At 42.0% G+C, this 13,881-nt stretch overlaps 1 protein-coding gene across 1 annotated transcript; it reads left to right on the top strand.

Moving 5' to 3' along the window:
* Window positions 1-916: 916 nt before the first annotated feature.
* irak3 (interleukin-1 receptor-associated kinase 3) lies at window positions 917-12,323 on the top strand. The gene is made up of 13 exons (XM_076303216.1): window positions 917-1,299; window positions 1,614-1,796; window positions 2,141-2,196; window positions 2,315-2,384; window positions 3,913-4,064; window positions 4,266-4,330; window positions 5,857-5,971; window positions 6,945-7,063; window positions 8,039-8,234; window positions 8,901-8,963; window positions 9,286-9,453; window positions 9,898-10,456; window positions 11,730-12,323. Exons 1-13 carry the CDS (start codon window positions 1,185-1,187, stop codon window positions 11,852-11,854), a joined length of 1,986 nt encoding a protein of 661 aa, XP_076159331.1. The 5' UTR covers window positions 917-1,184; the 3' UTR covers window positions 11,855-12,323.
* Window positions 12,324-13,881: the final 1,558 nt, after the last annotated feature.

Genomic DNA, 13,881 nt, shown 5'->3' with positions numbered 1-13,881 from the left:
ATTGGAGTCAGTGCAGCGGAAAAAAACACCCTTGCAACTTTGGGCCGGCGCCGGGCCAACGGCCTCAGTGTCAGGAAGTAGCCTAGGCTAGCCTATAACGAGTGTAACGAATTGCTTTACTGCATTTAAATACACATACACGGCAGGCACCGACTAGAACAAGGTAGCGATGGAGTTTCTCAGACATTCATCATGACAGAGCCAGCGAAAAAGAAGCAAAAACAGAAATGGCCAATACTGTTTCTCTTTAAAGCCCCTTGCTATATGAATGCACAACTGAAAGGACGGCTTATGGCGGCCTTACATTGTACGATTTTGGTCTGTTTTCACAGTCGGCGACTAAATTTCCAAAGTCGGACAGAAATCATGGGAGTTGTACTGGAATCGCGGCGCGCTCCCGTCAACTAGATCGATCGTTTAGTGTAAGGTGCCAATCTTAGCGGTTTTAAGTCAGTCAGAGTCAGTCCTTTTCTAGTTTTGCCGTTACGACAATATTAAACATGTTTGATATTATCGCAAGTCTTTCTAGTCGTGGCTCATGCAAATACTGACGTGAACTATAAAAACCAATAGTGACCTCTCTTCAACACCAAACAGGAAGGGGCAAAGTAGGCGACAGCTGTAGCCTATATGATTATTTGTTATTCTTATAATATTTGTCATTTCTTATACATATTTAGTCGGCTCTTCCACGTGTAGGAACAACTCTATATCGGTTAGGGATGTCACGCATGAAACAATGCTGCAGAAACACGAAAATATGGCTTTGAATTTAGTAGGATATCATTTCAGTTCCTGTTGATATCTATTGCACGATGGGTAATAATTTAAAGGAATCTAGTTGCAGTCTTGTAAATAGTGACCTTGCAAGATCCCCAGTCATTACAAAATCATAGTCTGTGACTTAAAACTCTTTTACTTGTCTTTAGATGTGAGAGGGTCTGAGACTGTAGTCTTTCAAAAATCTTTTCCAAATCTTTGCAAATCTTTCCAAAGTCTGTCAGTGTAAGGAGGGCTTTAGAGGCAAATGACAGCATACATATGTGGGCGGGGTTTGGGCAATTCCGAAATTGGTTACTACTGTAGGCTACACACGTAGCCGACTCGCTGAAAAACTTATGTGAAGAACGACCACAGAAGTTAGAAGGTGGGGAAACGTTTTCCCAGTAATAGGCTATATCAGGATGGCAGGACAAGCGGATCCCTCGATGCTTCTATTTGACATTCCCCCTGCTCAGATCGAGACGTTCTGTAAAATTATGGACAGCGGAATTGGTACTCTTGGGTGGAAAGGTTTGGGTAAGTGATATGTTCAAGTAATTGGCATGTCTATGTAGCCTACGCATGCTGCTGACAAAGAGGAGAACTGAAAATGTCAAACCACACAGCATTTCAGAATTAGCCTATAGGCTATTTGTTCTGTTCGTGGATCATTTTTCTTAATAGCTGTTATGCCGCCTTGGGTTTCCCACCGCCTCCAATTCACCATTGCGCATCTCGAATTATATCCTAGTCTAAGTGTCCCGTTATTTACTCGTTTGACCATCTATCTAACACAATCATGATATCGATGTCGAACTTTAGTAAAATTAACCTGTCAACATTGCTGACAGCTGCGCGGATCTCGCCCACCTGGCTGGATGTGCGATGCACAGAAATGAGAGAGGCTGCGGGAAAGAGTCCTACCCAGGAACTGCTCTGGTCCTGGGCGCAACAGAACAAGACGGTCGGGGACCTCCTCCGGGTACTGGAGGACATGGGGCACTGGAGAGCGCTCAGCCTCTTCCAGTCTACAGGTGTGGCCTTTTTCTACTACACTACACATGTTGCGATGACACAAACACACAGACACAGGCTTGTTATAACGTAATGCTATGGTGTCCAACATGTTCAGTTTGGCGCAGATGGTTCCCTTTAATGACAATAGTGGCTGCAAGACACACATCCCCCTCCCTCCCCCTTCCTTTGAAGTGTACTTCCTCTTTTTTTTGTAAACAACCAGTTACTTTCCTCTGTAGTATTTGCTGCCTAACCGACACTGTTGATTTTTTGATAGAAACAGTAAGCTGCCATACCATATACCTGAGAGCAATGTTGTAAGAGAAACCATTGTAACATATTGTGCACATTGTGGTTTCAGGTCACAATTCAAGTAATCTCCCAAAGCCACCTCCACCATCCCTTGAAGTCCACAAGGTATATTTTAAATGCTGGGACTCTTAACAATGATGTCAAACATCTTAGCTGTTGATATATGAAATGCTTTACATAATTAACTCCTGTGTGTGTGTGTGTGTGTGTGTGTTCTTTTCAGCCAAAAACATCGAATTGTCACACTGAAAACCTGTCCTACGATTCAAGTTCAGTTGCCATTATTACAGCAGGTATGGAGAATCGGGGCACACACACACACACACACACACACACACACACACACACACACACACACACAAGAAAAGAATGGGCAATAAAAGACAAATGTGTCAGTCTAAACATTGCATCCTCTCATTGATGAGTCAGGTTTAGGGCTGGGCGATATGGACCAAAACTGATATCCCGATATTTTGGGGCTGATTGGCGATATACGATATCGATACGATATTGATATTTCAAACAGAAAGAGCGAAGTGCTTCATATATTCACTCAACACAACAATTATGACAACACAGCCAGTTTTAATTATATTAATTTCAGACTGCTCTAACAGAGCTGTGCAAAAAAGTGTAAACAATAACATAGGCCTACAATAGGCATAGGCTACAGTTGCTCTGATAAAGCTGCGCAAATAACAAAAGAACAAAAGTTGACCCTGACTGACAACGCAGGCCTACATTGTACTGCACAATGCAATAGGCTATTTTGGGCACAACAATATTGAAAAAACCTGCAGTTTTGTCACACAATGCAGTTTTTTTACCTGCAAGGGTTTGATAGGGCCTAGATGACAAGCAAATGTAGACTATGATGGCCTAGACATGTTGCTATCAACAACAAAAAAAGTTTTAAAAAATTAGGCTACTTAAACAACGTAACTGAGTCACTCATCAAGAGTGTGATAGACGCTACCGTCGTTTTGTATGCGTTCATTTTTGCATGTTCCGGTTAGTAAGAAAAATCCCTATGCACGATTGAATGGGGTTTCAGGAATCATAAAAAATGATGCCCTAACTGCTCGCGAGTCGCGTGCATATCCTCTTAATAAAATCAGCATTTAGGTTGTCTCCCTGAGGACTTTAGATCTGCTACTGTCGCTAAACGCAAGCATTCATCAGTGTATTTAAATTAGCTAGGCTATGTACCAAAAATGACATTTTACCGTGAGTCGAAGAGCTGTAGCAGCTAAACAGTGTTGTAACTTAAATCTGCGTGTACAAAACCGCTTGGAGCTCCAGTGGAATTTTGATTTCACAACGAGAATTCTCGGTCTAGCCGTTGATGTGCAGACGGAATAGGCATCAGCACTAACCTCTGATCAAGGTAAACAAAATCTGACTCGGTGTCCGTCATGTTTGAAAGTTTGTAGTGCTGCGAGGGAGAACGTGCACACGCAAGGGGCGCAGTTGAGCAGAGCTGCGGCTATCTGAATGGTCTGAACACAGAAGAGCAAGTGGCTTTGATAAAATGGCCCATTATTTGACATAATACCGGTATTACGATATTGTCTCAACTACATATCGTTTTCAAAAATATATCGGTCGTAGTCGTAATACCGATATATCGCCCAGCCCTAGTCAGGTTGACTAGTTTTAGAGGGGTTTACAAAAAATATTTCCTGGCAGACTTTTTTGTGGTAAGGACCAACATTGGCACTTGCCTTGCCAGCGGATTTCAGGAATTACCTCATGTCATGCCACATTTCCTTTGGTTAGTGGATTTCTGGGAAATTGAGTTTTCATTTTCATTACCTGCAGGTAATGGAGCCATGCTGAAGGTCTCATTTGCAGACATCTTAGAGGGAACTGGGAATTTTCATCAAGATAGGAGAATAGGCGGTGGTGCCTTCTCGGATGTCTATCGAGGGATAAAGGGAAATGAAACCTTCGCTGTTAAAGTTTTTAAACAGGTATGGTCTACAATTTTGCAGCTGTGGGTATTTATTTGCATTTTGTCGATTTTGTGTTTGTGATTGCATTATGTAGGCTAATACTGTAGTCTATTTTACCACAGACTCACCTGGACCTTTTTCGGACTGTTGCTATATAACAGATCCTAGGATATGTAGGAGCCTGAACTTATGATTAGTTTTTACCTTGATGTTGTACAGGTGCAGAACACATCGTGGCAGGTGCTCTGGGAGAAGTTTCGCAAAGAGATGGAGATTCTTCACCTGTGAGTATAGATCAAGAACACTAGCAAATACTTCACCTACAAGTATAGATCAAAAACACTATTCAACTCAAGCAATAGCAAATACTTGTCAATACATGAAGGGAAAAAAATAGTGGACCTTTATTTGAGTGGCTCTAATGTGTCATCGACATAGCAACGTGTAGGTCACATGGGGCCTGTGACTTCCGACTGTCACCCTAATCAGGTTTGATCAGATATGTCAAAATTACTTCTGCAAGGCTTTTTGATGTGGGTGGGTGTGAATCAGATTTATTTGAGAGTCGGATTGAGTCTGGTAAACCACAGTCGCCCACAGCTGTGTTTTTGTCATGTTCCATGAGAGAGTTTAAAATAAAAAATGACGAAAAAACAGGAGTAGCGCAAAACAACAAGGGGCAATCACACAGAATTTACTACGGTTCTAGCCTGAATTTTAGAGTTGGAGCTGTGTTGATTTTCCTTCTTTAAAGAAAGCTACGCTGCTCCATGATGTTATCATCATTACATCATATCATTATTTCAGTGGTGTGTGAATTTCTTGATTGAGGGAAGAGAAAGTCAAAAGTCCTGTTATGAATGAATTAATTTCACTCATGCAGATCTCAATCCTTCCAATTTGCCTCAAGATAACAATGACAATATTCCCTTTTATCTTTGATTATGTGTTGTTATGGAGCCACTGAATTCAGTACATACAGTACGCGGCAACATCCTGAGTCATGCTGCAGTTATTGCTCTAGCCCTCATTGAAAGCAATATAGTATACTATAGATATACTGTGAGGGAAATTTGGTCTTGCATTTATCCCAATCCGTGAATTACTGAAACACACTCAGCACACAGTGTGAAGCACACACTAATCCCGACGCAGTGAGCTGCGCTCGGGGAGCAGTGAGGGGTTAGGTGCCTTGCTCAAGGACACTTCAGCCGTTCATACTAGTCAGGGTTCAAACCGGCAAAGTCTGAAGCGCTAACCAGTAGGCCACGGCTGTCCCAAAGCAGACTCTTGTGGGATTGTGCTTGGGCCTAATATCCTTGGACAGAAAACTGTCTCTTGGAGATTATGAAATGATTCTGGGACATGTTTTTTTTAAATAGAGGCTTTCCTTAAAACCGCTCATGTTTTTTTTAGATATTTCAGATTTACCTTTCTATTAAAAAGAAAAAATCAGAGAGATGACATAAAAGTAGTACTGAAATACTGCGTTCACTGTGAACTTATGCCATTCACTGTAATGTGTGCTATTTATGTCCATGAGTATGTTCTAGTGTGACTTGCACATGACTTTGTATGAAAATCCTATTTACTGTTGCTACCTACTCTGTGTCTAATCTACCGTCTAGTAGTTACTTGATTGCATCATTGTTGGTTGTGTGTGTTTTCTCTCATTTTCTCACTTGCACAACTTTTTTGGGGTAAATCGTCTATACTGTACAAAGGAACCGCAAAACCACAAGGTGATAACCACCTCAAATGTTTCTCGATCTTTCACTCACATGACAAACTCTGATCCAATCTCTCTCAGCTACCGGCATCCTAACATCCTGGAGTTGTGTGGCTGTTTTTCTGATGGGGATCGCTATTTCCTGGTTTACCCTTTCCTCCCCAATGGTTCCCTCCACAAAAAACTACACAATCAGGTACAATGAGTCATAGCCATGTCAAGTACTGTAGTGTGACTAATGATTTCTGTCCCAAAAGTAGGTTGGAGGCAAAGGCAAATACTTGTTACGTAAGGCAGAATTGGCTGATGCTTGACTGATGTTGTAATATATTAGTCATAGTAAACTGGTGTCTGTTTAACTGTCTGTGCTTGTGCAAATTGTATTTAAATTATTAAATGAATGGATAAGATTATTTATGTGTCTAAAATGTTTGAGCAAAACTGGAGCTTCAACCTTTCTGCCTCACGGATCTGAGCTAATTTAATGTAAGCGTCATATCTTACTGAAAGTTGGAGCGGGCTGCTGTTGTCCTTGAATGAGTCCGTACATGTGTGTATTTCATCATTGTGGAAATCCATGGGAGTGTCTCTGTGACTTCTTGATGGTAGTATAGTGTTAGGCCTGAGAGTCTAAAGAGAAGTACAGTATAGGGATTTCATCTGTAACACATCGGAGTGTCCTTATTACATAATACCTTATATCATGCAGTTGTGAGAATACATTTACACACCCATGTTAAAGTTGACTAAAAAGAGAAATAAAATCTCTTTTGGAAATTGATCTTAATTAAAATAGCACTACATCATTTAGTCAATTTTAACATGGGTGTGTAAATGTGTTCTCATAAGTGCACATATGAGTACATTTGAGGTTTCTCAACTCATCCTTGTAAGGATCTGGATCTACAGTGTATTAATGTTCCTGTTTGTCACTTCTTATTTTGGATTCCCTGTAACAAGGGATCTTCACGTGTGTGTGTGTGTGTGTGTGTGTTTTCTCAGCTTCTCTTCTGCTTTTTATAGTTGCAGTTTCATCATTTGTCTAAAAATGAAAGATAGAGACTTACTCTGAATCTGTACACTTAACAAACATCGAGAGAGCTGCTATCGATGCATGAATGAAACATAGTGGGCGGGGCTATCTCATGTCTATCTGATTTTTTCCTTAGGATGCTGGGAAAGCTCTCTCCTGGCAGGAGCGCCTGGACATCATTAAAGGTGCGGCGAAGGCTGTTCACCACCTGCACAGCACGCAACCATGTGCTGTCATCTGTGCCAACATTAGCAGGTACACCAACTAGCCTACTACTACCACCATGCTGCTCACGAGGGGACCCAGATGGAGGCAGAGGTTATTGAGGGGAAATTACTTTAGCATTTTTCTTGAGCAAGTACTGCTAGGTTCTAGGTTCTGAGTTCTGGGTTAAATGGATTATGTGTAGAATTCTGTAGGATTCGAGTTGTCTTGAACTCACCATTTCATTTGTGATGGTACTCTTCCATTGACTTGCATTGTATTTGATACAGTGACACTACGTGAAGTACACATTGATATCAGAGTTTGGCTCTGGCTGGCCTGTTAACTTTAGCAGATACCAGGGTGACACAGAGCAAAGGCGTGTTAGACACCATGCCAATTTACATTCTGTTCCTATTTCTATATCATTTGCAAACATTTTAACACACACACACACACACAGCCCCTCTAGGATGTAACTGCTAGATATTTTAGAGATAGTTGATGGCGCTCTAGGGGATTTGTGAGGGGTTTTGCATGTTATTCTTGGGCCAGGGCTGTTTCAAGTTCATGAGGCACTGTTAAAATGTTGTATAAGTTCTAATGTTTCCCGGAAATTAAAGGGAGATAAGATGTTCTTGACATCATGGTGCCAGTAGTGCTTTTTGCTGTCATGCTTAAGGGTGTCTCTTTGTGCTTTCATGACGCTGTGTATCATTTCTGGTTTAAGTTTTGTTTAAACACATTTCAGTATAGTATTTAGGTCATGGTGGTCATACTGCGGATGTGACTTGATTTTCACTTCACTGCTGCCACATATGGGTGGGGTTCCTTTGATCACAGAAGTGCTTTCCTTTTAGGGCTTAAGAGAAAAAGCATTTGTCTGCCCATCTCAATTAGAGAACATTAACTGTTCTTGCAGCATGTGCAAACTCAGGCTCTTTAATCAAGGTCTATGTAAAATATTTAAAGCTGTATCTGTTTTATGTATAAGTCGTGTGTGTGTGTGTCTGTGTGTGTGTGCAGTGCCAATATCCTTCTAGATGAATGCCTTCAGCCCAAACTAACCGACTTTGGAATGGCACGCCTCAGACCGCATTCAGTTAATCACAGCTGCACTATCACCATGAAGACCAGTATCCAAAACTTGGAGTATCTTCCAGAGGAATACATCAGAGATGGGAAGCTGTCTGTCAAGCTGGATGTATACAGCTTTGGGATGGTGGGTGTACACTGGCTTTTATTTTGACACAGAAACCCTTTTATTCTCCTTGGGTATACTACACATTAGCAAGAGATAGCACTTAGTTAAAAGTTGAGAAAAAAGTGATGCATTTGGGTTAGACAGATGGTTAAACATGTACTTAGTGTTTATTTAGTGATACAGGGTTGATGTCACTGAGTTATATGCAGTAGCCTATCTTCTTTTCGATTTTCTGAGTAATGAAAGGGATGTCTAAAATGGGATGGTAACATGGCAAATATACATACAAAATTCTGCTGTTAATGCATCAAATACATTCATTCAGTTTACGGTTATCGATTCACCCTTGAGTCACAAATGTAGAAGGTACAATAAGGTCAGCACATGCTGGAGATAAAGAGTGTGGGCTCACTGGCCACTCATACTACACTGAGGGTGACCGATGACTGAGGTGTAGCTAGCACTTCGCTCTTGTAATAGTGAAGCTACCATAACGTTTATAATATGAATGAAATACCTCAGATATTGAAAGCAGCATTCAAAGACACCGTGTTGGGTTAAAGCTCACTGTGACCACATGACTCAATCATTTCTCTTTGTTAAGAGCCCCCTCAGATGTAATGGTGCTGTCGTTATCTCTGTTAACTTCTTGAATTTTTTTTTGGGCGGATGTTTCCTCTGTAGGTGGTGCTGGAGATACTGACAGGACAGCAGGTTATGCAGGACAAACCAAAACACCGACTCCTGGTGAGTACTGCTGCTGATGTAGATGTTCCCACATACAAAAAGGAAGCAGCCTTTCCTGCCATTACTTCTGTGGTGATCAGATATCTCAGATCTCTAGTGATGTCATAACAAAACAGACTGTACTGATTCCTGTAAACACACACACACACACACACACACACACACACACACACACACACACACACACAGAAAACAGACAATAGCACATGCGCACACAGAGACACATACAAACACATCTGAAAACACCCACAAACGCACAAACACACACATGTGTAGCACCGCCACTCCTGATGTCTGACGCCTTTGCTGTGCCCTGCTGCAGAGGAACGTGCTGGATGATACGGCTGAGGAGGGGGGTGGTGTGGACGCCTGCCTCAGGCTGCTGGACTCTAGGGCGGGCCGCTGGCCCCACGCGCTGGCTCTCTCTCTCCTCCGGCTGGGGATGGACTGCAGCTCCAGCAAGGCCCGCAATAGGCCTACAATGGATATGGTAATGTTAATGAGGATGGTTTCGGTTGTCTTTATGTGTTTTTGTGTGTGTGTGTGTGTGTGTGTGTGTGTGTGTACCACTTCTTTAGTTCAATTGCCATCATATTACATTCAGTTGCTCAAGAGTGTTAAAAAAATATGTTCACATCACCAAGGTGATATTGACGAAAATATTAAAACAATTTGGGGTATAAAGCTTCCATAGAAATTGTACACAGTAAAATAATAAACACATAACAAATGTAAAAAGCTAGGCAGTATGGACCCTTTCATGGAATTTTCATTATCAGCATCATAGTTGGCCCCACAAGACTTCCTTTTTAACATTCCATATGTTATCTTAATGCAGAGGAAGTAGATTGGGGCCCAAATAGAATGTTCAAGCATTGTTTTTGTTTACCTTGTTGAAAGGGTCCATAATCAAAGCTCCCCGCCCGCTCCACAGGTGCTACAGACTCTGAGCCAGCTTCTACCTCTCCCCTGCCCCCCTGAGGATCAGCCACATACGCTGGACGATGGCATGGCCCTCCCGCAGCACAGCGGTCACCCCGCGCCCACCCACTCTCCCAGCATGCCCGCGGAGAACGACGACGAGACGTCCAGCCTGCCGTCGTGCGTCCTGGAGTGCGCCCCGCCCGACTCGGCCTCCGTCCTCCAAGACTCCGCGGCTCTGTCTGCGCCATCGCATCCATGCGAGTGCAGCCAATCAGAGGTCACGTTCCTGGGCTGCATGGACCACAATGGTGGCGGCCGACGACAACAGCAGCAGCAGCAGCAACCTTGGGCAGAAGGTTCGGACAAATACGAGACGATCGACGCGTCTGCGACCGCGTCTGCATGTCTGTCTGCACACACGCTGCAGTCGGACGGTGGAGGCGAGCCGGTGCTGGACCTGTATGGCAGCTGGCCGGTGCAATGCAGCTGCACACCGGATACAGACGTTCAGGAGTGCGAGGACTGCAGGGCCAACGGCGTCACCCCCCTCCCCTTGTATCTCTCTCAAGGCAGGTCTCAATATCCACACACATGCCCCCCCCCCCCCCCCCCCACACACACACACATACAACTCTAGCACTGGTGCTCCCATCCTATCATAACACACTTACATCAACACAACACAATGTCTCAACATCATCCACACACACACACACACTCAGACACACACACACTCACTCAGACACACAGACACAGACACACACACATACCCCACACACACCACCAGTGGGTCATGTGCGGACACCATGAAGACCAGTCAGGTCAGACCAGTCAAGTGTTTGTCTGTTTTAGCTACTAGTTGAACTAAAGTGCAGACTACTTCCATGTACTATTCTGCCATGTGCAGTATCATAAATCCTTTCAGCACTGAACACAGCATTAAAGCGATGGTTCGGAGTAATTTTACCCTAGGGTTCTTTGCACCATGACCCCGAGCCAAACATTATTTAAATAAGACTTGCCTGATTATCTGCTACTATACCGCTGCGTCAACGTTTCTTCCGTGATTTGGGAAAAGCCTGTAAAAGTCCTTGCAGGAAGCGATTACATCAAAGTTTTTTGGTATAAGTCAAGTGTTTACAACTTAGTAATAACTAATAATTGTTGCAAACTGGACTACGAACAAAATATTAGTGCATTCCTGGATCTACATCCTTATGCATGCTTCCTGCCAGGACTTTTACAGGCTTTTCCCAAATCACGGAAGAAACGTCGATGCAGCGGTATAGTAGCAGATAATCAGGCAAGTCTTATTTAAATAAACTCCTGGTGCACTTACAAACTTTCTAATGCCTCGTTATTGGACTAAAGGTCGTAGTTGTACTACTGCAGAAGTTTTGTACCATTCAGGGCATTATTAGTGGGGTAATTTACGAGATAAAAGTTGGTTCCATCACGACTGCAGAACGTCATTAGTTTTTGATAGCGCTACTCGACCAGGGTTCGACCAAGGGAAAAAAGGTTCTGGGAGGGTGTTTGGCTCGGGGTCATGGTGCAAAGGACCCTAGGGTGAAATCACTCCGAACCATCGCTTTAAATGTCTTAAACATAAACACAGAAAATACAGCCCAATTCAGTATTTTTTTACTCATTTGTGGGCATTTCTGCAGCAAGGTAAGTGTAGCCTACATGTGTGGCAAGGTTAAGTCTTCATAGCCCTATCCTTTCCTAACAGACTTAACATTGTGATACTTTACAACCTGTATAAGTTGGATCACATGCATCATTAACTGTATTTACTTTGTGTGCTAACTGAGTTCATTATCTCTGTTGCGACTTCAGGAGTGGTCAGTGGCCCGTCCGAGAGTTACGCGGAGAACCCCGCCAAGCAACGGCTCTGTAACAAGATTCAGCAGTACAATCATGGCCTTCTCTGCACTGATGAGCTTCTGTCTATCACTCTATAAACCAGGCACACGTATTCAGGGAAAACAACCACAAACAGATAGTGTCTGAGTTATTTTAGATATTTAATGGAAATCTTAGAGCTAGAGACTGGCCAGTGACTTAAAAAACCAAGAACAAAGGGGAGAGAGTAGAAAACACACTGGCATCTGAGTCTGCATTAAGTGACATACTGACAAATGTTTTGGTAGCATTTTCTGTCACAAGTTGAAAAATACAGGCTAATATATTGATTTCAAGACAGTATTTATAGGCTATATATATATATATATATATAGTATTTATCTTACATATAAGCTACTTTTTGTAATTTGTTGTCATTTTGTTTTTGTAACATGTTTTTTATTTGAAATTAAAAATGTAGCCTAACATTTTATACATTTTAGTAATCTCAACGATGTTTGTGACACCAGTCAATGTGTTTGTCATGTCTTTTTTGTAATGCAAAAATAATATTTGCCTTTTTGTCGTATCTTTGGTGTTAAAAGGACATTTTGTTTTGTAACATCTGTAAAAAAAGCTGAGTGCTTTCTTTTGCCATTCTAACACCTTCCGCTGTGCTCAACCTACGACGGAGTATTAGGGCCACACATGAAGAAAAAAAATATTTTTGCCATGGCGAGATTAAACTCGACATGTTGACTTTAAAGTCGACATGTCGACATTAAACTCGACATTTCGAGAATAAAGTTGAAATGTAATGTCGACTTTAATCTCGACGTGTCGACTTTAAAGTCGCTATGTCGACATTAAACTCGACATTTTGAGAATAAAGTTGAAATATCATATCTACTTTAATCTCGACGTGTCGACATTAAACTCAACATTTTGAGAATAAAGTTAGTTTGGAGAGAGAACGACCGCTCGAGACGATTGAAAGAGAGGACGAATGAAACAATGCAACTAGTGCAACAATGATTCAGAGTGTTCGAGTGCAACAATGATTAGACATAGGCCTATATCATGTGGACAAAACATAGAACATATTAACCTACATTGCTCAGCCAAATAGGCTACTTTGCTGTTAGGTCCTATCACGGAGTTACAGGCGATAAATGCGATGGTCAAAAGTAGCCTAAACGTCATTAGCGGTTTATTTATTTATTGTAGGCCCATTATTAAAGTGTTGTTTTTCATCTAAAGGTTCAACTGCATACTAGGCGCTCTCCCCAATCCTAGACTTTCACGTTGCTTGTTTGTAAAGGATGATAAACAGCCTATTGCTGAATGTCTATGGAGGGACGAATGAAGCTGTCCTCCCGACCACCCCATGTAGGCTAGTAGCCTATATGCACACATAGCCTAGTGCATAAATAAAGTGCATGCACACATATTCTCTCCCGGGATCAAAATAGTATATGCTTAGGCTATACCTGTGTTTCTAGCCTCCTATAGGCTACGTATTGCAGGTGAGACATGGAAAAGCAGTTTTAGAAAAATGAGTTTTGCCATGCGTTATCCTATGGAGAGTGACGGCCTGTCGGTCATGAAGGGCAGTTTTTTGGATGTGCAGTGGCCTTACCCACGTAAAACAGAGTGAAATAACATTTTGTATAGAAACATTATATCATTGGATACATATATTTTTCTAGTTATTTAGCCTAAACGGCATAGTGCATGGTATTTCCATAACCGCCAGACAGCACTTCACGATGACGGCAATGAGTAGCCTAGTTAACAGACAATACGCAATCTATCTGAATATCTGCAATTTAGCAATCTATCTGAAATAACACCTATTTGAAGCCCATTTTTCATGTAACATATTGTGTATTAGTGTAGGCTACATAGCTTATAGGCTAGGCTGTTTAAACAGTAGGGCCTATTGCGAGTTTAATGTCAGCATGACACGTCGAGATTAAAGTAGATATATTTCAACTTTATTCTCGAAATGTCGAGTTTAATGTCGACATGGCGACTTTAAAGTCGACACGTCGAGATTAAAGTCGACATTACATTTCAACTTTATTCTCGAAATGTCGAGTTTAATGTTGACATGTCGACTTTAAAGTCAACATGTCGAGTTTAA

This window comes from Alosa pseudoharengus, unplaced genomic scaffold (assembly GCF_046254945.1).
Source record: "Alosa pseudoharengus isolate Yale_2024_CS ecotype anadromous, Long Island Sound unplaced genomic scaffold, YU_APseudo_1.1 YU_APseudo_1.1_scf_24, whole genome shotgun sequence".
NCBI classification, from domain to species: domain Eukaryota; kingdom Metazoa; phylum Chordata; class Actinopteri; order Clupeiformes; family Clupeidae; genus Alosa; species Alosa pseudoharengus.
Note: the sequence above shows the minus strand (reverse complement) of the source record. Positions and strands in the feature narration are given on the sequence as shown.